The sequence below is a fragment of the Podarcis cretensis genome (genome assembly GCF_951804945.1).
Source record: "Podarcis cretensis genome assembly, chromosome: 1".
Classification (NCBI taxonomy): Eukaryota; Metazoa; Chordata; class Lepidosauria; order Squamata; family Lacertidae; genus Podarcis; species Podarcis cretensis.
The window spans coordinates 72,497,370-72,523,931 of NC_137170.1; the positions used below are offsets into that span (position 1 = coordinate 72,497,370).

The 26,562-nt window shown below is 42.7% G+C and overlaps 1 protein-coding gene across 1 annotated transcript; it reads right to left on the minus strand.

Annotated features, from left to right (window-relative positions):
• Positions 1–981: 981 nt before the first annotated feature.
• Positions 982–24,263, minus strand: COPB1 (COPI coat complex subunit beta 1). The gene is made up of 22 exons (XM_079966035.1): positions 24,086–24,263; positions 19,810–19,960; positions 18,649–18,878; positions 18,170–18,339; positions 16,658–16,772; positions 15,557–15,649; positions 14,665–14,802; positions 13,812–13,931; positions 13,458–13,565; positions 13,136–13,282; positions 12,117–12,262; positions 9,869–9,965; positions 9,303–9,463; positions 7,617–7,737; positions 7,060–7,287; positions 6,752–6,931; positions 5,677–5,821; positions 5,465–5,584; positions 4,844–4,989; positions 4,213–4,302; positions 3,467–3,622; positions 982–1,312 (listed from the first exon to the last, which is right to left on the minus strand). Exons 2-22 carry the CDS (start codon positions 19,898–19,900, stop codon positions 1,253–1,255), a joined length of 2,862 nt encoding a protein of 953 aa, XP_079822161.1. The 5' UTR covers positions 19,901–19,960; positions 24,086–24,263; the 3' UTR covers positions 982–1,252.
• Between the last annotated feature and the right edge of the window lie 2,299 nt (positions 24,264–26,562).

Here is a 26,562-nt window from a genome sequence, read left to right on the forward strand (position 1 = left end):
AGGAGAGTGTTTATCAGTTTGTTTTTAATATGTTGGAAGTGATCTGATAAAATGTCATAAGAGCCTAACACTGAGACAAGGCATAGATTCCAATGGGAACCAGATAAGGCTGCACAGGAAGTACCTTCAAGGAATGTACACCTAGAATTAAGAACCTAAAGAAATACCCCACACTGACATTTTGGCCTCAAGTACCGATTTCAAAACTGCCCGGAATTTTTTTGTTTCTTAGAATGCAATGCTGGGTACAAGGCTTCTATTAGCCAGATTAAGATGCTTTGAAGCAGAGTGTTGGTGATTTTTATTAATTTCTTACCCGCCCTTCAGCAGACTACAACAATTTTAAATGATAATTTTAAAATCAATTAAAACAAATAATCTGGTGCAGTGCTTGGACTAAGTCCGTTGCCCCCTCAAACCTGCTGCATTAGACTTGTTAGCACCTTGTCTGCCGCTGGTCCCCTCCATCCTCTTTCTGCTCAAAGGTAGCACACTGAATTCAAAACATGTGGAGCCCAAAATGTTCTGCACAAATTACTGTTTCTGTTATCAGCACCCAATAATCACACTGATCACAGCTTGATATTGCATCAGTAAACCAACATGTCCCAGGAAGGAAGGAAGCAACTGTCCTTAAGTAGGGAACAATCTTGATCATTTTGCCCCCCCCCCCCCACTTTTCATGTGTTCCTTCTCAGCTCGCTGCATGCATCTGATAACAGCACGTTGTTGACTTAAGAAAGCTCACCACAGTGTGGACCACTTAGGACTCTAAAAGATACCAGGATATGTTTGCCTTCTGAGTACTTTTTAGTTAACTGAGAGGCTATAGTACATATCCGCCATACCATGGCCAGTGCACTGCTGACATGTGGCTCCTGGAAGGTTGACTGAGAGGGAATATGGTTCTCAGGTCAAAAAAATATTCCCCATCTCTGAGAAAAACAATGCAGATTAAAGTACACACCAGAAGAGCCAGACTAGCAGAGAATTTGTTTATTTTATTTGAAATAGTACATAGAGAAGACAACATTACTTCTAGACATTTGAGAGAGAAAGAAATGTAGATTTAGAGTTTTATCAACAATGATCTTGGAGTGATAAGTAAAACCTACAAATTATTTGCTGGAATGCATTCAGCACAAGAAGATCAGCTTCTACAACCAAAGAACATAGAAGAATACAAGATGTTCTGAATCCAACAAGCGAAATTCCAAGCATTTAACTGCAAATAATCAAAAGAATCTTACATTTATAGATTAGTTTTCTTCTGAGAGAGATTGATTTTGTCACCAAGACTGAGAGCCATTCCCTGTAAAAGAGATGAGAGATTAATGGGTACATGTCTATATTAATTATTAACATGCAATAGAAACAATTTTCTCTCTATTTATATATCCAGCCAGAAATAGCTGTCATTCACAGTTCAAAGCAGTGTTTCTAAGGTTAGGTCTGTTTTCTAATAGAATGCTGAAATAGCTATGCTGCAGGCAACCCTTGATACAGAGGGAAACCTAAATCAGCATTGGCTACTTCAATCTTTCATCAAATTAAACACTGCCAGGACAGCAGCAGCGAGTGTCATAATTAAAGGAGGAATGTATTACATAGAGAAGCTATATTGGAGGAGAGGGGAAAGGGGGTCTCAAAGGCAAGTTTAGTGGGAAAATACCCAGTAATAATTCAATTCCTATATTTTGATTGAGAGCAAATACCCACATTTCCATTCCCTTTCAGTAAGGACCATATTATTCAGCAGATTCCCTCCTATATGTCAGGCATTATAACATCATGAAGAGTGAGATGGGCAGACCTTTGTGATATTGATACAATAGAAGAAGAAGAAGAAGAAGAAGAAGGAGGAGGAGGAAGAGGAGGAGGAGGAGGAGTTTGGATTTGATATCCCGCCTTTCACTCCTTTTTTAAGGAGTCTCAAAGTGGCTAACATTCTCCTTTCCCTTCCTCCCCCACAACAAACACTCTGTGATGTGAGTGGGGCTGAAAGACTTCAAAGAAGTGTGACTGGCTCAAGGTCACCCAGCAGCTGCATGTGGAGGAGCGGAGACGCAAACCCGGTTCCCCAGATTACGAGTCTACCGCTCTTAACCACTACACCACACTGGCTCTATTCTATTCTATTCTGCTCCTGAAGTGAGAAGGGAAGACAGCTCTTAGCTCTGGAAAAGAGGTTTCCTATCCCATTCTGGCCCGTATTTTGCATACTACAAAAGATTATTGTGGTGGTTATTTTCATCAAGCAGTGTGGGCAGATAGCTTTCCATCACTGCTTTTAATACCACTGTATGCATTAAGGCAGAGATGGGGAAACTGTGCTCCCCAGAAAGACGTGGTCCTTGGAAAAGGAAGAGAGCTTGGTGGAAGAGCATCTGCTCTGCATGCAGAAAACCTCAGTACTGAAGCATCTCCAGGTGGGGCTCAGAGAGACTCCTGCCTCAATCCCTGGGGAGCCACTGCCAGTCAATGTAGACAATACTGAGCCTAAGTAGAAGGCAGATTTCTATGTTGGACTACAGCTCCCATCGGCTCTGACCATCCAGATGGTCCAGGACCATCTGGAGGTCCAGGACCATCTGGAGAGCTAGCGGTTCTCCATCCCTGCAACATGCATGTGAATCCTCCTGCAAACTGCTTTTATCTTTTTTCCCCCCTGGATTCCTTCCTCATTTCACAACTCCCCAGCAGAAATCTCTTTTTTTTTCCTTTTCTTTTTTTTGAGGGGAGGTGGCAGTGGCATGGGGAACTGCAGTGAGGAAACTTTATTGCATAAGTGTTCTTCTGCTTGCCTAAGTTTTTGGTGCAATCTTGAGCGTTTCATCTCATTCTGAGATTTCTTAGCGATAAGATGCTCAAACTCAAATCCCCCCACAGAACTAAATAGTATGTGCTGGAGGCAAAAAAGTGCCACTTCTGTCGCTGACACTGCTTCTTCCATACATAGTTGAGACATACAGGAACTTTTTTCTGTGGAAAATGCAGTTTCTATCGAAAACAGCTTCTGGTGCAATGCAAGGAGCCATTGTTAGTAGTAGACTTTGTTGACATTCTAGTATGTCCATGAAGGGACTGGATACCTACTAGAATGTCAGCCAAGTCTGGTGCTCCTTGCATTGCACTTCTGAGAGTCGCCTCAGTTTCATGAGCACATTTTCCAGTAGACTGCGATGGTATTTACAGGTCCAAGAATTTCTCACACACCTAGAAAAGCATCATTTACAACAACTATTTCAGACACCTTCCTGCTAAATAGAGATTTATGTCTCAAATGTTTACTTAGAAATTCATCTGTAACTCTATTCCAGGATACGGTTGCCCACTCTACCTAGATATCCTTACACAGAAAGACATTAACCCACTTACCAATTAGATAATATTAATTTGTAAATTTCAAACTTGCAACATCAGTTTGGGAGTTGACTATTTGAGGAGACATATAAAATATAATTACCTGACTTTTTGCACGAATTCTTATGTGTCCGGTGACTGGAGCATCAGGCCCAAGATGAATGGGCTTTTCAATGCTGACATTTGCAAGGGCATCTTCTCCAAATATGGACCGTGCATACAGATTGGCTGCCATGAAGCCACAGTAACCAGAAAGTGCCTAGAAAGACAATATTTTATACACCTTTTACAAGGGCATTTTATTTATTTCTTTTTTGAAATTAACTCATCACTACACAGCATCTTAAACTACATATTTACTCATAGGCACACCCACCCACCCACCCACCCACACCTCCTGCGCCCCATAAGGGATTCAAGGCAGATGGTGATTATTATAATAATTCAATAATAATAAATGCATGTACTCAATGTGGAGCTAAATTACACTTAAAAAAACCCTTCAGTTTCTAAACCCAAAAGACAAAGAGAATCATATAATCGCTTGGATCCTAAGTTGATCTTCCATTTGTGCCAAATATCCTTTCATTTGTAGCTCTTAGCAACATAACCCAAACGTCTCCCAAACCTTGGAAGAAAATTATCCGGGGGGGGGGGGATTATAGAGGGCTGCTGATGGAAAGGGAGGTGGGAAAGCCCCACTCCATGAATGTAACCCAATTCATTCACAGAAGGGAAGTCAGGATCCAAGCCAATGTGTCTGGGTAACAGAACAGATTTAAATTCAATGAAAGTGGTTTTATTTGTGATTTGAGATCAGAGTTATAATTTATTAGCAAAAGGTATTACCTTTTCTGGAGTAAGGCACTTCATATTAGTTGACTTTAATATATGTTGCAAATATTCATTCAGATCTATTATATTCGTATTCACAGTGACCTTGAAAAATAAATAAATACAAGGACAATCATCGTACCAAGAACCTACAGAAGTTAAATTCACTCAAGGCTGATAAGATCTATGTGGAAGGCTGTTAATCTAACATGGAAACAGGGGCTGTTCTACCTCGTAACAAGTTCAGAAGGATAAGATAATACACCCTATTCTATTTAATGTGACCAAACGAAACAAAACAGCACACATTTGCCGTATATCTGAAAGGGTCCTGCACAACTCAAAAGCCTGTATTTGAAACAAATTTTAGCCCAAGAAAAAGTGTATTGCCATGGGAGGTGCACCTGAGCCAGAGTGGTAGTTTTTCTGAAAGCAGCACAGTAGCTCAGATGCAAAGACCGGCATGCGGCGTTCTGCATGTATACTTGGGCTCTTATGCTCCTGCAAATAGCTGCATATGTTCCCTAGAAAGCTGCTTCCAAGGGACCAAAACAAACAAAGCATATCTCCCATGCCCACACCTGTATGGTTTCTTAATAATATTCTATTTTAAAATGTGGATAAATAAAGGGTATTGAGAGCTCACTTTGTTTTCCCATTCAAATTCTGCCCACATCTGACGGAACTCAGCATCAGTACAAGTAGCAGGCTGAATGTAATCCATGATGTCAATATGGATGTCACTGAGGACAACACAGTTTCTGTCACTAGCTGCTCCAGAAACATCATACACTAAAAGAGAAAGAGAGAGATTAGGAGAATGGAGAGCATTACATAACTTGCAACATATTTAAAGGTTGAATGAAACTCATACTCCTTCCAATTCAGAATGGAGACATCTCTTTCAAAATAGCGTTTTCCTAAAGCTAAGTTTGTAAAATAAATACAGTCACATTCTTATAAAATAGAATCAAAGAAACACACTTTTAAGACTCCTTAGTTACTGTATACTATCAGACTTGTACCCAGTATTGCTCAGTAATTCTAAGCAAACAATCAGTGCGGCTTTAAAAGGTAAGGTCCACCATCTTGATTCAAAATGGGGTTCAGCTGTATCCAAACATAAGACAAAAATCTGTTCCTTGATCTCAGAAAACATCATGCAAAATTTGGTCACAGTATCTTAGAAGGTGTCCAAATGAATAGAGAAGAGACAGACAGACAAACAATATTCCAAAATCTATAGCAGATAATACAGAATACTTACCGATATTACCAAAAATTATTCCATTCTCGGTGGAAGCAACTTTCACATTAGCCTTAATATTGGCAAAATCATGTGGAGCAAGTGTCAGAGGAGATGGTTTTTCCACAAGCTTCAGATCACCTGTTTAAAGAGAGGATGCATAGAAGTTATCCAGGGGGAAAACTATTACCAGTAAAGCATTTTACATAATTGTTATATCTGTAATTGTTTACCTAATGTAGCTAATTCTAGTGTGCAATTCTGCAAAGTATCACTGGTCTGGTTTACCACGAGCACATCCAATACAATATCATATTGGTTGACATGAACATACGCTTCTGCATAGACTGGATCCGAGAATCCTGTCAACTGAGTCACCTGCCAAACATAAATAGAGAGTTAGGCTGCAATCCTATCCTCACTTAAATCCTATCCTCACTGTTGAAATTCAATGTGACTCACTTCTGATCAGAGAGGTATAGGATTGTGCGGTTAACGTCTTAACAAAAAGCTGGCATACATTATTGAAAATGAAGCATCACTACTGAAAACTGCATTATTCCCTTACACTATTCTCTTCCATTTAGGTCCATAAGGAGATTTAAGATCTTCCATATCCCAAACCATTTCCAATTATTAATACCAGAACACAGCTACCCTCTCTGGCATCCATATCTTTCTGTAAACTGTACACTTCGGAGATATGTTAAATAAGACACTCTAATGAACTAATGTCATTTCTGCGTTTTGCCCAGTAAAAACAACTTATCTTGTCTGTTCCATTCTCTTCAACCACAGCAAGGCCCCCGAGCTGCACAGATTTTTCTCAAGGCTTTCCTCTGCTTGTTTAAAAAAGCAGCAAGAATCCCTACAGGACTAACTGCTGTAAGAATGCAACTTACAAGACTTTTCAATACGTTTTCTAATATCACAAGCCAATGCAAGGGTAAATGAAGCATTAACTGCCTAATTGGTTTGCTGCAGGGGAAAGTGACAAGAGTATGCCAGCACTGTGTCAATTGTAATTATGGGACTAATTCAGTGCTGCACTTCGTTATTTGTTCCACCAGGGCATGCATTTCAGCTGTGCCCTATTCTGAAGGTTCACCTGACAACCCCCCAAGGGTATACTGGGGGAAAGCACTGTTGGCTCAAGTGGAAGCCTTTGTGCGGGCTTCTGATTATGGGAGTCAAAAGCTGAATCCTGCCCATTTTTTAATACTTAAAAAAACAACAACATGGAAAGTGAAAGGATTTCTTTTGCTTCAGTCCTAAGGACCGCCTGGGAAAACGGATATTTGACATCACCTTGTTGAGCTTGGATGCCAGTGGATCTGCAGCTTCTTTCCTTTGTGTGTTCCCCATAGCTGCTAGAAGACTCAGCTGAAACTGATCTTCCTTTGAGCTCATTTCATTTTTAGCAGTGAGTTGCATAAAGGAAATGGGATCATCTGGCTGAACTGTCACACTTCTCTTCTCAGACTCTTTCTGTGGTAAAGAGGAATAGGGATGAGTTGAGATATAACATACACACAAGGAACAACTCTCTGTTACCTGGCCTTTTTGTCAGAGGCCTACAAACCATTACAGTTACACGGGCAATTTTGAGCTCTCACCTTCTGCGAGAGCTTCTCTTCTTCCAGCTTAGCAGACAACATGTGAGAAAGGGACTGCCTGCACTCCTTGTTGAAGATGTCATTCATTAGCGGGGAACATTCTGAGAGGACCTTCAGGCAGAGAGAAATCCGATCCACGTCATCATCCGTTATTGGTTTCTTGGGAAGAGATGACTTTCCCAAATGGAGGATAGTAGCCATGAGCAACATCGCCTCAGCTACAAAAGACTGAAGGAGGGGGAAAGAGGAGAATATTAGGATGTGCATTTCCTTTTGAATTCCAAAAACTGAACACTCCCTCTTAAAAATAACATGCAAAACCCAATCAAAAACGGGGGACACAGATTATATCTGAAGCTGACAGCAGCAATTTGTTAGCTTGAAACTAAGTAATACACCTTCAAACAAAGCAAGCTGTAAAAGCAGTGAAGGTGCCTTGAGTGTAAAGAGACTGTCCAAAAGGTGTGATCTTCAAGTAACTAAGAGAGATGGCTGTCCTCTCACCAAGTATCAGAGGCAGGAATCCCTTAAGCACAATTCAAAGAAATATAACGTACATTTTGCTTCTTTTTTTCTTGAACCAGCATCACATAACGTAATGCAATCTTGGTCAGAGTTGTGGCGAGGGAGGCTGCGACAAAGAAATCCCCATCCAGCAAAAACCCTCTCAGTGGAGGCCTACCAAAAAAGAGAAAAGGGCAATTTAGAAACAGCACCCAACATATTGCTTAGCCATGTGACCTATATGACAGACTTCAGAAACAAAAGAACTCATCTTACTGTACCTAAATGTTTTGAAATCAGGAGGCAAAAGAAAAGATAGCCTGAACATCTAAATCAAAGTGCCCTGTGGGCTTGTAAGCTATATATGTTTAAATATTTACAATACTTTTTTATACAAAACAATATAAAAGAAGGAAAAGTTATTGTGGTGCCCTCAAGATGTTGGACTACAACTCCCGGCAGCCCCTGGCAGCAAGGTCACTGATCAGGGGTGATGTGACTTTTAGTCCAAAACATCTGGAGGGCACCACACTGGCTGCACCTGATGTAACAGACTACCTATCATCCCACCCATAATAAACCCTCAAAATACACAAGTACACAGAAAAGGGGGGGGGGAATGGTGGGAGTGAGCCATGCAGGTTGACTGATACATACTCATCTATTAAGTTACTAATTAATTTTATGAAATGATGCATTTTCAATTTTTCCCTTCCATACAGAAGAACAGAATGGCCAATAATGTTCCATGTTGGATAAAAATTCCGCCCCACATTACTGGCTGGGACTGTAAGTACTTGGTGGGCTGCTTGTTTTGGGGGGGGGGCGGTTATTTTTTTGTAAGCAGCTTTACCCAAGCTGCAAACAACTCTTTGCTTTGTGTCTATGCCCTGGGCCACAGCAACAAGATTCTCTTCTCTAATGACTCAGCAGGACTCGCTGCCAACGTGCAGATATCCCGTCTGAACTCAGTGTCTCCTGCCAATGATGTGCTTTCCAACTCCTGGCTGCTTGCTAAGAGAGAGAAAAAATCTCCAAGGAATTCTGTACTCTTGAGTTTTGTTTCTTAAAAACTTGAAACAATATACTCGGCTCTGACCATATGGCAGTAAAGGCACACCACCCTCTTCTGTCCAATATTCACAGACAATAACTGCTGCAGTCTGTTCAAGCATCATTACTGGAAAGTTGAGACGATTAGAGAGATTACAGGAACAGAAAGAATTGCATCAAGCATTATATATCATTTGGATTCTTTGTGTTCTTGCCCTTTAAGGCAGCTTTAGTCTGGCAACTGTGTTTTATACATATTTTCATATTTGGCAAGTCATTACAAGCAACTCCTTTCTGGAAGGGAGAAACAAGGTATACATTTTTGTATAATAAAATGTATCACATTGGCAGACTTGTGTAAACATTGATTTATTTATTTTTAAAGATAGGTTTATATATATAAATATTTAAATCCCACTAGTGCTCCTGCTGCTGTTGCACCATCTATGCAGAGTAGTAGTGGGGATTTCCTTCAATTCTCTCTCCCCACAAAGTTCCTTGGACCCCATCTCCCATCTAAAAAAATTGGGGGTGGCAGCTGTAGAGTTAATGGGGAAATCAGGGGAAAATCAGCTCTGCACATCTTACGTGAGTGGACACCTCCTGCCAGATCTAAAGCCCTTGCACTCACACAATAGCACCAGTTGTAAATCATCCACTACTAACAAAGGCAAAAGCCAAATCACCTGTCTTCTTCTTTTTTGGCAGGTCTGGAACTGCTAAGAGCACTCTGTGTAGCATACGTTCCCATTTCAGTAACCAGTTTTTGGGCTGGACCCACAGTAATTTCCTCCTCAGGCTTCATCTCACCAGCTTCTTTCTTGATTTCAGAATCTACTATTGGGATCTGAAAGATTAACAATGTGACTGATAAAAAAATTAACAGCATAAACTTCAGCCTGGAATATGGGGCTATATTCTCTCAGATGCCCCAAAGAAAATAAATTTAACCAATCTCCTCCTGTACGCACCTCCATATATTAATTTCTCTCCTTCCATTAAAGTACTCTCTGTTCCATTAACTATTAATGAAATGATGAATTATTTCAATACGATTAATCTTTGATTAATTTGTTCAGCAGAAACTACAAGTTGGTATTAACATGGTATTGTTTTTCATTTGTACAGTACATCCTCAAGAAACCACCAAATGTAACCAATTTTAAAATCCTGTGGTTTTCAAAGGCTTATTTCCCCCCTGAAATGTATAAAAACAGAAAAATGTGTTTTGATTAACAATACAGACACCTACCTCTCCCAGTGATCTACGGACTTCTGTCATTACGCTCTGTATATCTTCCTTTGTGCTACAGTATTCTCCAAGGATCCAGAGGGCTCCGCGATAAATTCTAAAAAGCACAAATAAATAAATAAATCAGCCTTGCAATTTTACACAGATAATCGATTCAAACTGCACCCTCATACATTTCATGGGCACATCAGTCATTCCGGCTCAAAAGGATTAAGTAGCCTACAAAAATTATTAGTATTTGCTTAGCAGAGGCTCAGTTGTCTATTGATCTGCTTACCAGATATATGAACTGCCAAAGGTAAAGGAGACGAGTGGAAGAGCATCCTCCTAGCTCCTTCACTCTTTCAGTTACCACTCTAGATTTATTTTCCAGTGGCAGAAAAATATTGCAGGAACAGTAAAACTCATGGGATATAAGCCACTGCTAACAAAGGCAAAAGTCTAATCACCTGTCTTTTGGGGAATTATTGTGAATGCAAGGGCTTTTATCTGGCAGAAGGCATCCACTCATGGAGGAGGCAGGAAGGTGAGAGGAAGTGGGAAAACAAAAGACATGTGAAGGGGCTGTCAGAAAGGCCAAGAAGATGAAATGTTGGCACAAAACTATATATATTTACTCACAATTAAGTTACACTGTGGGTTAAAGCCTCAGCGCCTAGGGCTTGCCGATCGAAAGGTCGGCGGTTCGAATCCCTGCGGCGGGGTGCGCTCCCGCTGCTCGGTCCCAGCGCCTGCCAACCTAGCAGTTCGAAAGCACCTCCGGGTGCAAGTAGATAAATAGGGACCGCTTACCAGCGGGAAGGTAAACGGCGTTTCCGTGTGCGGCTCTGGCTCACCAGAGCAGCGATGTCACGCTGGCCACGTGACCCGGAAGTGTCTCCGGACAGCGCTGGCCCCTGGCCTCTTAAGTGAGATGGGCGCACAACCCCAGAGTCTGTCAAGACTGGCCCGTACGGGCAGGGGTACCTTTACCTTTACCTTTAAGTTACACTGGTCTACTGAACACAATGAACGTGTGAGCAGGACTGCAGCATGAGTAACCTTTTAATATCACTTCCCCTGCATGCTGAGAAAACACGTACTAAAACAATTAACCTACTGATGTTTCTCTCCCAGCAACCCAAGCTGCTTTTGAAATTTGAGGGGCAGGATTACCGAGTACAGTCGTACCTTGGAAGTCGAACGGAATCCGTTCCGGAAGTCCGTTCGACTTCCAAAACTTTCGAAAACCAAATTGTGGCTTCTGACTGGCTGCAGGAAGCTCCTGCAGCCAATCAGAAGCTGCAGAAGTCCCGTCGGATGTTCAGGTTCCAAAAGAACATTCACAAACTGGAACAATCACTTCCAGGTTTGTAGTGTTCGGGAGCTACAAAACGTCCAAGTTCCAGGGTGTTTGGGATCCAAAGTACGACCGCATCAGTAAGGTAAAATTTGGACAGATTTCCATCGGCACAGGCATTGCAGCTTCCCATATAGAATGGTACTGTCCCTGGGGGCTCTCCTGCCCTCCACTCCAAGCCACGGTTGGGAGGTGTGGTGGAAGTAGGAGGAGAAAATCCCTGTTGTGCTAGCAGACGTCCTCACACAAGGCTTCTACTGGTGCGGCTTGTTATCTGTCAATCCCACCCAATAATTTATTTAGAAACAATCACATGCTGCTGCAGATGTATGTAATGGAAACAGATTAATTTAACTGCCCAATCACTTCAGATTTATAAAGGCAACACAAGTAAGTCTTGTGAGAGTAAGAACACTTCATTTTTGGCAGTGTAGCAGACATACGATTTATTTTCACATCTGTTCAGAGGCACACAAAAATTTGAAGGCAATAAAATGAATCCTTATTAAGCATTTTAGCCGAAGTCCTATGCGCCCACATCGGTTTCCTTAACTCGCTTCTATTTTAACAACTTAGAGCAGGGGTCGGCAAGGTTTACCTTGCCTGGGCTGGTTCACTCCAGTGGAGATCCCTCCATAGACCAGATCGCGAGAGCACATGCCCATGATTTCCGGCATCAGCGTCTGCGCGACGTGATTTCTGGTGCCACAGAAGCAAGTCCCCGTGCCGTGTTGGTTTAGCACAGCGCATGGGGACTCGCCAAGTGGGCGGCTCGTGGGCCAGTTAAACGAGCCCTCTGGGCTGCTTGTAGCCCATGGGCCTTAGGTTGCCGACCCCTGACTTAGAAGCACCTAAACCTTTAAATCCAGGTGGTGAGCAGTGTCTACTTGAGGCATATGTTAAACTTACTTGACAGATTTAATACAGTGGAACACTTCCAGCATCTTCTCCACAATAAGTAGTCTGAGATTATCAAAACGCTGGATGGCTTCACGCACAAACTCCAAGACATCAGCAGCTGCAGCTTCATTATAATCACTGAGGAACTCCATCAACTAGGATAATAATGAGCAAGTCACACAGCTTGAAAGACATCAGCACCCCATTAGCCAAATCAAGAACTAGAAGTTAACAGGATTTGGATTGACTGTACATGTACAAGAGTGCTTTAGGCTCAACTATTTCTGTAAGAGACAGTGCACGGAACAAGGTGGCAGTTAGGTACAATTTAACAGCCGCTTTGCATGCATAGAGGCCAATAGCTGCCCATATCATATGGAGTGATATTCAACAAATGAGTCCCTTCAGCAGAAGCCCTGTGCAAAGACGTCTGCTTCTGCAATGGGCTCCCGCCCCCCCCAATTCCTCCCCACGCAACTGGCTCAGGGGTTGGGGTCAGGGAACCCTTGGAACAACATGGTGGGAGAAAAGGGGGATAATTCCATCTGGCAAGCCATATTGCTTGCACTGACAGAACTATCAGAACAGCATGATATTGAATTCTTTCTAAAAACTTTAGTAAACTTTGGCCAGAAATCCTAGGGAACTCAGTGCTTTCTAACTCAATAAAGTTGTTCTGAAGCTTTTATAATTCAAAATAAAGATGACAAATTCTTGTTTAAACATCTACAATGTTGTCTTGTTACTTTCTGGCAGTAATACAGTTTGTCCTTCCAACTACAATTCCATAAAAATAAGAACCTCTTCTCACATAACGAAATTATGAGAATTTATAACAATGTGTGTGCTTTAACTAATAGAAAACAACAAACTGGGAACAAGAATAAACTTATAAAAGGGGGGGGGGGACCAATCAGGGCTACAAGAAAAGTAGCTGAGAAGGTAAGCGACTATTAAATATTAAACAATTATTGCAAGTGTAACAAAATTTGTGGAACAGGAAGCAAAATGTTGAATGAGTTGCTTACCACAGGAATGACATTTGCAGCCATATCAGGGAACCGAACGCTACAGGAATGTAATGTCCGAACAAGCAACTGTCTGTATTTATCAGTATCTTCATGCTCTGTCACATTATTTGTTTTAATTACTTCTTTCTTCAAAACAATCACCAGCTAGACAAAAGCAAAGCACAAAACAACAATTACATTTTTTTTAAAAAGGTCAAAAAATTAAAGCTAAAGTATTATGTAGTTACTCAAAAGTAAGCTAAGGTGAATTAAGAGAGACTTTACTTAAACATTAACAGGTATAGGATTCAACTGTGGGGGAAAGGAACATGTGTTTTACCTCTTCTACATTTCTGGAAGATACAAGATCGAGAGCCAACTGTAAGGTCTTCTTGCGCACTTCCAAGTCTGGTGTACTCAGAACTCTTAGTATGTCCATTACTAGATCCTGAAATAAAGTACACTTTGTTTGTAGGCATGGGCTATTTCATTTCTGTGCAATGTGCTGTTTATATTTATATTTATATAAATTTATATTTATATTTTACTTTATTTATTTAATCTCTATACCACCCTTCATCCAAGGATCACAGGGAGGATTAAGATATAAAAAAACCAAAAATGCATAACACAGTTTTAACATACAACATACATTTTGGTTGTACAGCTTTGAATTTGGGAAAACTATGCCTACCTGCAGTACTCTTTCATGGGCTGGGTGATCCTTGAGTTCAATTAAGCGGTCCAACACAATGAGCTTCACATTGTTGTCACTTTCTTTAATAATAAGGTCAATATAGCACTGAGCTGCTGCCTTCAGTTAAAAGAAAAATAAAAATGCTTAAAGCATTCCAATTTGTGATATAGGAAAAGAAGTTGACAAACAAATTAGGTGCAAGAACACAAGTTTTTCTAAATCAACAGGAAATGTTACAAACTAAGGAAGATGGGCAAGCCTGCACAATAATTCTGAGCACTTGAATTGATTTGCCTGTTTGGCATTCTCTGGTAGTTGCAGTTATATTTTCCATTAAATCTTAGGCATCTGGATGAAATATGGTGTACACATTCAGAAAACAATTGTATGTATATTTCAAGTGCAAAATGCAGCTCAACCTTTGCATCAATTTCTGGGGGTGGGCAGTATGCAAATACGATGCTATACTATCCCTCAGCTGAAGAATAAGATACTGGAGTGTTCCATTACCATGGTACTTTTGGACAACATACAGTTTGAAGTGGCGTTCTTCTAACTTGGCCTGTTCCTGACTTAGTGTAACATCATGGAACTGCAAAATGGTCACTTTGTCTCTGATCACACAGTATGCTCAAAATGCTTTCTTTAAATTATAAATTGGATAATGGTTCATCTGATGTTCATATTCACGTGCCAATAATCAATGAACAAAGCAGTACCTTGGTGAGACACTCCTAAACTTTACCTGCTGTTCCAATTCACAAGCCTTAAAATGCCTTAGTACCAAATGTATACTGATGTCCAAGACACTTAAAAAAATGTTTTGATGTGTCACAATACGCTGCAGTACCTTGATTGCTGTTGGTGCACTGGAAAGTGTAACTAATGTTCCTGCTGCTTCATATTTTACTGCAGGGCTCGACGATTGCAGTAAATTGTAGATACAACGAATAAACCGAGCTCTTTCTGATGGATTAGCATGGCAAACCTAGATTTGGAAATGAAAGATGCAGAAGCAATATTCTCTTGCTGAAGGAGGAATGGATTATCTCTTTTTAAAAAACAACAACAACAACAAAACCCTCAACTGCTTAGTTCTCTTGTTACTACACTGGTTGTCAAACACCAGAGGAAACCTGAACAAACATACTACCCATACAAACATTAGCAGTACCAAAATAAAGAATATCTCTGATACAGAAGTCTTATTCAAACAACATTTGTTTCTAAAAATACACCAGTTTGAATCTGACAAACTACAATAACTCTGATTTTGGAACATTGCTTTTTTGTCCTCTCCTCCTTGCTACAGCTTCCAAAAATCACTTCTGTGAGTTGGGAGACCCTCGTATTCACCGTGGGTGACTACAGATGGAAATGAGTTTTATCAGAAATCACAGAATCCTATTGTGTCAGTGCAAGTGCCTTCTGATTGCACTTGCATCCAGCCTATCATCTTTCCATCCAATGATGTGGAATCTGGCACACAAAACTGCAAAGGTTGTAAAGGTCTATTGTAGACCTACTAAAATGAATGGGCATGACTAACTTAGATTCATTAGTTTCAATGGATCTACTCAGAGCAAAACCTAGCTGGAGAGAACTCTCAGTTACTAACACATTTGTTAGTCCTTAACTTCCATTTTCCCAGTGTTTGCAACAAATGAGCTGAGGCTCATTTAATTTTTTTTTAGAAACAATTTCTTTCCCAATGAAAGTTGAAAATTATTTCTTTCCTGTACCTTATAGATCAGTTCCACAATAACAAGTTGTAGAATATCACCAAATGTCTGGACTTGGTCAATACAGGTACTCAAGTAATCCAAAGCACGATCCTTCAGAAATAAACAAAATAATTTTCACATTTGAGTTTTGCCATTTTTCATTATAATCCAAGTACTATGTATTCATTTTTACATTTTATATCCTTTCAGTTTACCAGGGACACTCCAAATTACAGCAGGTAGTTTTATTTTTAGTCATATGTTGCTATCTTTGTACATGGATGACACTTTAATAAAATAATAGGCTCAAGAGGCTTACAATCTAGAAAAAGACAAAAAGGAGACAACAGAAGGAAATGGAGGTGGGCAAGCCTGGAAGATAATGCGTATAATGAAGTTACACATACTTAGGCATACTGGGAGTAGGAGACAGTGCCAAAGGGATCATTGAAAACCTGTGTTTTGAAGAGGAATTTGAAGAAAAAGAGAGAGATGGCATCACAAAAGGCATTCTGGGAGATGTTTCCAAGCATAAGGGGCAGGAAGGGAGAAAGGGTGCAGTTGTTTGATGAAGCAGGAAACATTTAGACAGCTTGGGGTGATAAAGCTGGATGAGTGAAGGCAAGGCAGGGATATGCCTCTTAAATTAAAACACAAATTCAAAGTGTTGGTGCTGACCTTTAAAGCCCTAAATGGCCTCGGTCCAGTATACCTGAAGGAGTGTCTCCACCCCCATTGCTCTACCCAGACACTGAGGTCCAGCACCGAGGGCCTTCTGGAGGTTCCCTCGTTGCAAGAAGCCAAGTTAAAGGGAACCAGGCAGATGCCTTCTCGGTAGTGGCACCCGCCCTATGGAACACCCTCCCACCAGATGTCAAAAAGAAAAACAACTACCAGAATTTTAGAAGACATCTGAAGGCAGCCCTGTTTAGGGAAGCTTTTAATGTTTGACAGACTATTGTATTTTAATATTTTGTTGGAAGCCACCCAGAGTGGCTGGGGAAACCCAGCCAGATGGAAAGGGTACAAATTAATAATAATAATAAATCATCATCATCATCATCATCATCATCATCATCATCAAAACCAAGAAGGGTGAGGGGGGACATTTATTTTTACCTGATCAGCATGAATAAGCATCATGAAGGCATTTCTTTTGCAACTTGCATCTTTCTCATTCACCAGAAAATCATGGATCAGTTCAGGGGCATCAGGTATAAGATGCTCAAAGTTTCTTTTAAAAGAACAGAGATAAAGATTACAAATGTAACGCTCAATAATGCAATTGAATTTATACAAAATGTAGATGTTGTAGCCTTTTGAAGAAAAGTTAAAGAATAATTGTTCTGCGCTCACTCTTTATATTAAAAAAACAGCAAGATACCCCAAAATAGGTAAAGTTCTTTCAATTCTTTTATCCGATGCCATTTCTGCAGGGTTACAATTATTTACCTTTCCTGTGAGCTTGTAAATATAGAAGACTACTAACAGGGTAAATCTGTAACATTGTAATTATAACTTGGCTGCAATTCCTGGGCTACGCACAAAACTCCTAACAATCACGATGGCTTCAAACCTTTCCTTATGCACTGCTTGACAAACCAAATTGAAGAGTTTCAAAACTATAATCTGCTGCAAAGAAAAAAGCCACATAGAAAGGAGTTCCATGGATTGCAGCCTCAGTTTATTTAGCAAGCTACGAACAGTTGTGTTAAGACTTATGATTTTATTTTAGCCTGGTTTACATTAGCTTGGACCAAAAAGTAAACTTAAAATAAGTATTTCTGAAAATGAAGTTAAATGCTCCCAATTTCTCACAATGGCTCAATGCCATTTCTTAATTAATTTGAATGATAGACTGGCTCACAAGTATCCCGCATAAAAAACTATTAAAATTATGGTCATTAACTGTTTTTCACCAGAACCCAGTGTGCTATACCCCTAGCACTGCAGGTCTGTGTGTACTTGTAAAGGGGCTTCTGGACAGATTGGAAGACAACTGTGGCATCCCACTTGTGCAATGGACTTCCACTCATGCAAACATTACTTTCCCTTCCTCTCCTCCCTCCTGTGTTCCTCCAAAATCTGCTGAGAGCTACAGGGAGGAGGAGAGATCACACTGCATTCATTGGTGCAACACTGGATTTCATCCATTAGGGTCAAAGAAACAGGACTACTTTCCATACTTGATTTAAGTTCAGCACAACAAAACTGATAAAGTCCTTTCATAAGTAACACTCCCATGCAGCATGCGTGAACAGTTTAGTAAAGGCAAATAAACCAAACCAAAAAGTATTTAGAAATATTTCTCTGCTAGAAGTAGCAACTGAATTGGGATGTAGACTCCACAATAATATAAAAACCACAACAGATATGAATTATGAATTCTTCAAGCATTTATTGAAATAAGATTTTAAGTCGGTGTTTTTAACAGGTGATGATCAAGCTTAATTTTATTTGAGCATTATATAATTACTAAACAGCTTTAATGCATTAAGAAGGGGGAAATATGAAGTGTTAAAATGATGAGCATCATTTTAGGTTGTCACCTTTCTCCCTCCCCACCAAAGATACAGCATAGCTATGTTCCTAGTCTGACAGCTGGGACTTTAGTAAATTTGCAAAAATTACCTGTAAATAGTGTAGATTGCAAGGACTGCATTCCTGCGCACATAGCTATGACGATGTTCCAGACATGCACGAATAGCTGGCATCAATGGTTCCAGCAATTCTGCTTCCTTAAGCTTGCAAAGGAAACGGAGAGTGGATCCTCTGATGAACTCGTTTGGATGTTGAAGATCCTGAAACATCAAAATCAATATGATATAGGTATGTATTTGGAAATGAGGTACAATTGCATTCTGGTCTCCTTACATCAACTAAGTCTACTAAATCTGGACAAAATAAAAATCAACTAAATCTGGAGAAAGGCAAAAATAATCAAAAGCTGAGTCATTTTTACAATAAAACCACATCTTGGTCCAAAAGAACAAGACAAAAACATGTTCCACTTACAAAGCAGGATACATAGCATTAGGATGGTTGATTACAAATTATGTTGATTACATATTACGATTCTATGCTGCAAGTAGAATAAATAAAAGATTAACCTTTCTGTAGGCATCACAAACAAGGATCATTTCTTGCAACAGTCTACCATCTGGAGTGGTCTTGGGAACAATCTCCCAAAATACTAAAAGCAGTTTTTTGATGGTGTGGTCCTGAAGTGGCAGCACAAACCGAATAATAGTCATCAAAAGTCCTGGCAGCTTTTCACCATTTAAAATCATTATGATTACTTTCTTCAAGGCCTCTGTCTTAGATTTCACATCTCCTTTTTCTGTTAGACAAAAGAAACTGCGTAAGTTACATTAACCACAAACTATGATAGCAGAACATTTTTTTAATGTTGTTGCATTACATACTATCATTCTGAATTTCTTGTTCTTTATCCTGCTACTGCTACATTTTATTACATGATAATCACTATAGAGATTTCTACACTTTGGCATAGTAAACCATAGCCTTTGCTAACCTGGTGCCCTCCAGATGTAAGCCCTAGCCAGTATGACCCATGCTGGCTGGTGCTGACTGGAGCTAGAATCCAAAATACCTGGAAGGCAACAATTTGGTGACAGCTTTCTTACTGTGTACTAGTCCAACCAAAAGAACACACAAGTAAAGAAGAAGGGGAAGGATTTCTGGGTAGACACTATTGGGTTTACATGTGCCTCACATTACTGACAATTCAATTTAGGCAAAATTCTTACATACAACCCCCACACAAAAGAATGCTTGAAAAGTTCCCATATGGTGGCTCCTCTATGCAGTGGCTATATCGCACAAGAGTTGCATGCAATAGAACACACACACACACACACTTACTCAGCAATGCCTGCACTTTTGCTGCACTCCACTTTTTCAGTAGAGCTGCCACAGAGTGCAGAAGGAACTGAAATTTAACTTGTCATTCATCACTGTTTGCTCTGCAACATGCTTACTCCACTTCCCATGTTTTGCCCGTGAGACCATATGTATTTCCTCACACTAATGTGTGGTCTGTTAACCATTTTAGCTGCTACTATATGCTTAAATTAGTTTATTTCACTTTTTACAGGCTGTTTTACAGCATTTAATGTTTAAAATATTTTCATTTCATTTTTTTCTTTCCCACCACTTCTCTGATTGCCATGGCAGCAGAACAGGCAATAGAATATTTGAAATAAATTCACATACAACTATAAAAGTATGGTCCAGAAAGCATAACATACCCAAGTCATTCTTTAAGCTCATTTCAGATGGTGGCTCCGAGTCCATTGGAACAATGATTAATGTATAGCACACATTTTCTGCAGCCGTCATTTTGTCTCTTTATCAAAGTTCTCTCAATGCAAGATTTTTTTTAAAGATGTCTCACAAACTCTGGAAAAGAATCCCAATAATGCAGTTAATTGATAAATATGCTTCTACTGTAGTCCATAAAAAGGTAAAGGTACCCCTGACCATCAGGTCCAGTCGTGACCGACTCTGGGGTTGCGTGCTCATCTCGCTCAAGAGGCCGGGAGCCGGCGCTTGTCTGCAGACAGCTTCCGGGTCACGTGGCCAGCGTGAATAAGCCGCTTCTGGCGGACCAGAGCAGCACACGGAAACGCCGTTACCTTCCCGCTCCCCGCCGGAGAGCGGTCCCTACTGTATTTTTCGCTCCATAGGACGCACTTTTTCCCCTCCAAAAATGAAGGGGAAATGTGTGTGCGTCCTATGGTGCGAATGCAGGCTTTCGCTGAAGCCTGGAGAGCGAGAGGCATCGGTGTGCACCGACCCCTCTCGCTCTCCAGGCTTCAGGAAGCTATCCGCAAGCCTTGCAAGCCCAGCGGGAGTTCCCGTGAGCTCACAAGGCTTGCGGGCAGCAGCCTGCAGCCCCAGCGAGTGTCCACAAGCCTTGCGCGCCCGGCGGGAGGGCTCCCCGTGCTTCGGGCGAGTGTCTGCAAGCCTTGCGCGCCCGGCGGTAGGTCCCGCCAGGCGCGCGAGGCTTGGGGCGGCAGCCTGTTGCCCAAAGCACACGGAGCCCTCCGGAGGGCTCCCCGTACTTGGGTGAGTGTCTGCAAGCCTTGCGCGCCCGGCGGGAGGTCCCGCCGGGCGCGCGAGGCTTGGGGCGGCAGAAGGGTCTCCTTCTGTTCCTTCTCCAGGTTCGCTGAAGGGCGATGCCCCTTCTCCCTCTCTGCGCAGCACCTCTCCTGTGAAGGAGGGGCGCTGGGCAGAGAGAGAGAAGGCGCAGTGCTCCTTCAGTGACGCGTCTGTCCTGGCTTCTGCTTTAGCCCTGCGCAGCCTCTTTGGGCAGGGGGAGCCTTCATCCCGCTGCCCTGAAGAGGCTTGATGCGGTTACCCCAGAAGCCAGAACAGCCACACGGTATCCCAGAAGCCAGATCCCTCTTGCTGTTCTGGCTTCTGGGGTTCAGAATAATTTTTTCTTGTTTTCCGCCTCCCAAAACTAGGTGCGCCCTATCGTCCGGTGCGCCGTATGGTGCGAAAAATACAGTATTTATCTACTCACACTTTTTGAGGTGCTTTCGAACTGCTAGGTTGACAGGAGCTGGGACCGAACAACGGAAGCTCACTGCGTCGCGGGGATTCGAACCGCCGACCTTCCGATCAGCAAGTCCTAGGCACCGTGGTTTAACCCACAGCGCCACCCGCGGCCCACTGTAGTCCATACGTTGTCATAAAAAATCCCCAAATATCTTCAAGTCTGTATTTTGTCTACTGGACTGAGGGCTGCAGGACAATGTACTCTATTGAAAATAATGCAACAAATGTGCAAATATATGCAACCATATTTCAAGGGGAACAGTGCAGCCTTATATTCAGGCATAGGCAAACTCAGCCCTCCTGATGCTTTGGGATTACAACTCCCATCATCCCTGACCACTGGTCCTGTTAGCTAGGGATTATGGGAGTTGTAGTCTCAAAACATCTGGAGGGCCAAGTTTGCCTATGCCTGCTTGTATTTAACAACTCTCCTGCTGGCCACATTAATCCAGGAATGCCATACAAGTGAGGTTAGTAACTTTTGTGGGCTGATTTACAAATCTAGAATAACCTCATCAGAATGCTCACATGTACCAAAGCTGCAGTCTCATATATGTCTATTCAGCAGTAATACTGCCCCATTAGATTCAGAGGGATGTACTTCCAGGTGTGTATGAGATTGGAGCCAAAATGCAATAGAACATCTGAGTAGAAAGTTTTTTTTAAAAAAGCAGTAGCAATATACAGTATCCAGTTCTCAAAATTGTTATTTAGACATTCCAGATGCTTAACTATATTATTACAAACCCTTCTAGTAAAGAATACATACACAATAACGTCCTAAGAAAACATAGCTGGCTGTATAGTCACTAAAATAAGTGGATACTGTATCATCAAAATAAAGCACCAAGTGCTTTATAAATTTCAGTGCTAGAATAAAATTCATGCTTAACCTTTGACGGGTTCATGAGCACTGAGATATTATTCATTGAGCAGTCAAATGCCAAACCCCAAGTTATAGCCAGTGGGAAAACAACCTTTTGACAAAGTCCCTCACTAAAAGCTCATAAATAAACTTAGCAGTCATGGAATTGGAGAAAAGGTACCCTTGCGGATGGGTAATTCCTTCAAAAATAGTAAGTGTAGGATAGGTATAGATTGTTCTCAAAATGAAATGCAGTATGAAAACACACAAGGTTCTGTATTGTGATATTTGTTCATAAACAATCTGGAGAGCAGGGCTAGCAGGAAAAGTAGCCAAGTTTGCAGTTGACCAAATGATTTCACATGGTGGTAGCTCAAACAAGTTTTGAGGTGTAGCAAAAGAACTTCTCCAAATGCAGTGAATGCATTTGCACAAGATGTCAAATGAGATTTAGTGTAAATAGATTTAAGGTGATATACCATAGGAGGGATAAAAAAATCTAGATTCATATATACACCAATACAGCATACATTGATGGGAAGCAACCAGACAGGGGAGCTTGAAATCATGGTGAATCACTAATGAAAACATCAATCATGTGCATCACATCAGTAAGGGATAATTCCATGCTAGGGATTATTAGGTACAGAACTGATGACGAAGTGACCTGTGCAATAAATCCACAGTGTAGCCATCTCCAGAATACTCTGTTCAGTTCTGGTCATCCCCCGTCCCACCCACTTGAAAGTGGTCCTCACAGAGCTAGAAAAGGTGCAGAAAAGGGGAAACAAGGCTATCAGGGAATTTAAGCAATTTCCCTACAAGATTAGGTTTAAACTTAAAAACAAAAGAAATTAATAGGATGGCATATAACAGAGACTTATAAGAGTATGCATTGCATAAAAAGAATAGAATTTTTTTTTATTTTTACGCCTTCTCCTATAACAAAGACTGACTCAGTGAAATTGATTGGTAGTGGATTCAGAATTTTAAAAGGAAAGGACTTCTTAGAGTGACCAATTGGTGAAAAAACAAATCACTCCCTCAACTGAAATCACTGGGTCAGATAGTTAAAAACAAACACACACACGTGTTATTGCAGAAAATTGTCCTCATATTTTTAACCAAGAAACACAGACCCTCTTCTATGAAACTCACGATTACATAAATGTACATGGATAGGTCAATCAGTAGTTCTCACCCATGGCCAAAAAATGGAACCTCCATGTTCAAGGGCAGCGTGCTGCTCAATGCCAGCTCCTGGCAAACCACAACGGGAGAGGGCTGGTGCCCTCATGTCCTGTTTGTGGGCTTCCAAGAGGCACCTAGCTGGACACCAGGAGAAGCAGGTTGTTGGACTAGCGGCAGGTTCTTGATCTGATCCAGGCATAGGCAAACTCTGCCCTCCAGATGTTTTGAGACTACATTTCCCATCATCCCTGACCACTGGCCTTGTAGGCTAGGGATGATGGGAGTTGTAGTTCCAAAAAACATCTGGAGGGCAGAGTTTGCCTATCCCTGACTGATCCAAGGAAGGAGGATGCCTCTGCACGCCAGAGCCAACGAAACAGCTTTCGGGGCCAAGATTCTCTGCCAAGATTCTCTTTTTTAAAGTTGAAATCAAACTTCCAACTTCTCCCATTCCGCCGGTTTTTCATTAATCTCCGGACTAAGCGACCTGGCAAAGAACTGAACCCGGGTGTTTCCAAGCCACTCGCCGCCCACCGACCCAGCAGGAAGACGCGCCCCTCTTGCGCCCGTGTAATCCAGGGGGAAATCCCCCCGCCCGCCCTGGGAAGGCAGAGCCAGACTCGCGACCTGAGGCTCCTGACCGACCCCCGAGTGACAAAGAGGCGCCCTTCTGCCTCCCCCATCTTGGCTCGGCGACGGTGCCCGCTCGGCATTAGGCCCAGTCGAGGGCTTTGACGCCTGAGCCTCCCGTGAGGGCGCACGTTGTTCCAGCGGGAGGCTGGAGACGACAGGGAAGGTCCTTCTCCGCCTCACGGCGACGCTGAAGGAAACTCGGCGGGCCCCGACGCTCCGCGCCTCCCCGGCATCCCTTTCCTCGCCCGCTCGGGTGCCCCGCTGCTACTAACCTCCCGCGGCTCCGGGTCGCTTCCCCTCGCTGGCGGTTCCCGCTGCGGCCTCGGAAAACGGGCGCTGAGGCTGCGCGGCCGCCGTCTCGTCGCTTCGGTAGCGGGCCGTAGCGGGTCCTCCCCGCCTTCCTGGCTCCTCCCGGCGTCGCCGCTGCCTCCTGCAGCTGACGTGGAAGTACTCGGCGCGCAGGGCCACATCGATAGTACGGCGGCCCGGACGGGACACGCCTCCTCCGCCGCTCGCATAACGCGCGTTCGCCGGAGGCGGGGAGCTGAAGCGCGGCCTCTTCCGCCTCACGCCGGGTCGCCGGGTCCGGGTTGGAGTCCAGCCTGCGCTGGCCGATGCTGCTTCTCCACCCGCTCCTGGGAGCAGGGCGTGGGCGCCGTCCGCACCAGTGGCGGAGGAGCCGTTACACTGCGTGACATTCAGTGGCCCCACGATAGGGCTTTCGGGTTTCAGGCGCCCGTTTCTTTCTAAGCCATGGATGGGAAACTTCAGGACCAGGGGTCAAATGCAGCCCATCTCCATCTCGGCCGTGGGCCTCTTTCCCAGACCGTGTACCAGTGCCGGATTTACGTATAAGCTAAACAAGCTATAACTTAGGGCCCCACTCTCTTGGGGGGCCCAAAAAAATTAAAGGGGGGGGGGACTGGATGTACATTTCCAAAATATAAGATAAAAAGCAAATAAAATATAACCTACATACAGCAACAGTGGGTTGTGTTGTGTAGGCTCCTGTTCGTTATGGGCAAATGGTTTTAGATACCTATTAGGTCCATAAGTTACCATATGGCATATATTCAACAGAAAAAAACAGCGGCAATTTGTTGTTGACAAAGGACAGCTGGACATCTAAAGGGCCCCATTACCTTCAGTAGCTTAGGGCCTCCTCACACCTAAATCCGGCCCTGCGTGTATCCTTCACCCCAAGGAACGCCCCTTATCAGTCTTTGCTCAGCCTTGTTTGTGGTAGCTGGAATGGGTCCCTGAACTCTGACTGTGCTTCTTGCTTGCCTGACAGGTTGTGTGAGGGTGTGGAAACTAGGCTAGGGTACAAAGGCAAAATTCACATCAGTTGCCCCATCCAACACTGGCATACTGGCTCAGGGAGGGGGTGCTGCCTTTGAACTGGAAAAGAAAATCCTGACAATAGCCTTAGGTTGCAATCCTAAAATGCTTGCTAGCATAGGCCACATTCAATTCAGTAGGATTACTTCCAGACAGACACGCATCTAGTATCCTATTCAAAACCTGTGCTTTTTATTTTTGTAGAATCATAGAATGGTTCATAAATTATATAGAGTTAAGGGCGAGTAGTGTGGTGTTTCCCAATGATACTGTTCAGAGATGTTAAAGAGATTGTGAAAAGCTCCAAAAAGACCTCTCTGAACTGAGTGACTGGGCGGTAAATGGACAAGTGAAATTCAGTGTAAACAAATTTAAAGTGATGTGCGTCAAACACAATCTTAATTTCTTATATATGCTCATGGAGTCTGAACTGGTGGTGACTGATAAGCAGCAAGACCTTGGAGTCAAAGAGAATAGTTCCATGAATGGCCCAGCGTGTGGCAGCTGTGAAGAAGGCAAATTCCAAGCTAGGGATCATTAGGAAAGGATTTGACAATAAACTGCCAATATCATAATGCAATTATTCAAATCTATGGTGTGACTGCATTTGGTATATATACTGTGTATAAGGGGTCGGCAAAGTTTTTATGGCTTGGGCCGCTTCACAGTCCCGAGGATGCCGCAGTGGGCCAGAGTGCGCGCACGCACGTGCAAACACTATTTCCAGCGCTCCTTCTGGCGCAGAGGCATGCACAGCTTCCCATTGGTTGCAGGAGCTTCCTGCAGCCAATGGGAAGCCGGCAAGCATCGCGGAAGGCGGTCCCCACTCTGCTCCGTGCCAGTTTAGCGCAGTGTACAGGAGCCAACCAAACGGGCTGCACGGTCCCCAAGCAGGTGGCAGAGGTCCATGGGCTGGTTAAACGACCTTCATGGGCCGCTTGTGGCGCATGGGCCTTAGGTTGCCAACCCCTGGTTCTGATCACATCTCAATGGTCAGAAAAGGGCAACGAAAACGATCAAGGGGGTGTTGCAACTCCTCTGAGGAAAGGTTGCAGTATTGAGGTGATTATGCATAGCATTATTATTATTATTTATTGATTTTATATACTGTTATATACCGTTGCTTGGTCCCTGCTCCTGCCAACCTAGCAGTTCGAAAGCACATCAAAGTGCAAGTAGATAAATAGGTACCGCTCCGGAGAGAAGGTAAATGGCGTTTCCGTGCGCTGCTCTGGTTTGCCAGAAGCGGCTTAGTCATGCTGGCCACATGACCCGGAAGCTGTACGCCGGCTCCCTCGGCCGATAAAGCAAGATGAGCGCTGCAACTCCAGAGTCAGCCACGACTGGACCTAATGGTCAGGGGTCCCTTTACCTATACCCGCAGGTCTCAGGCATGTAGATAGAGGAT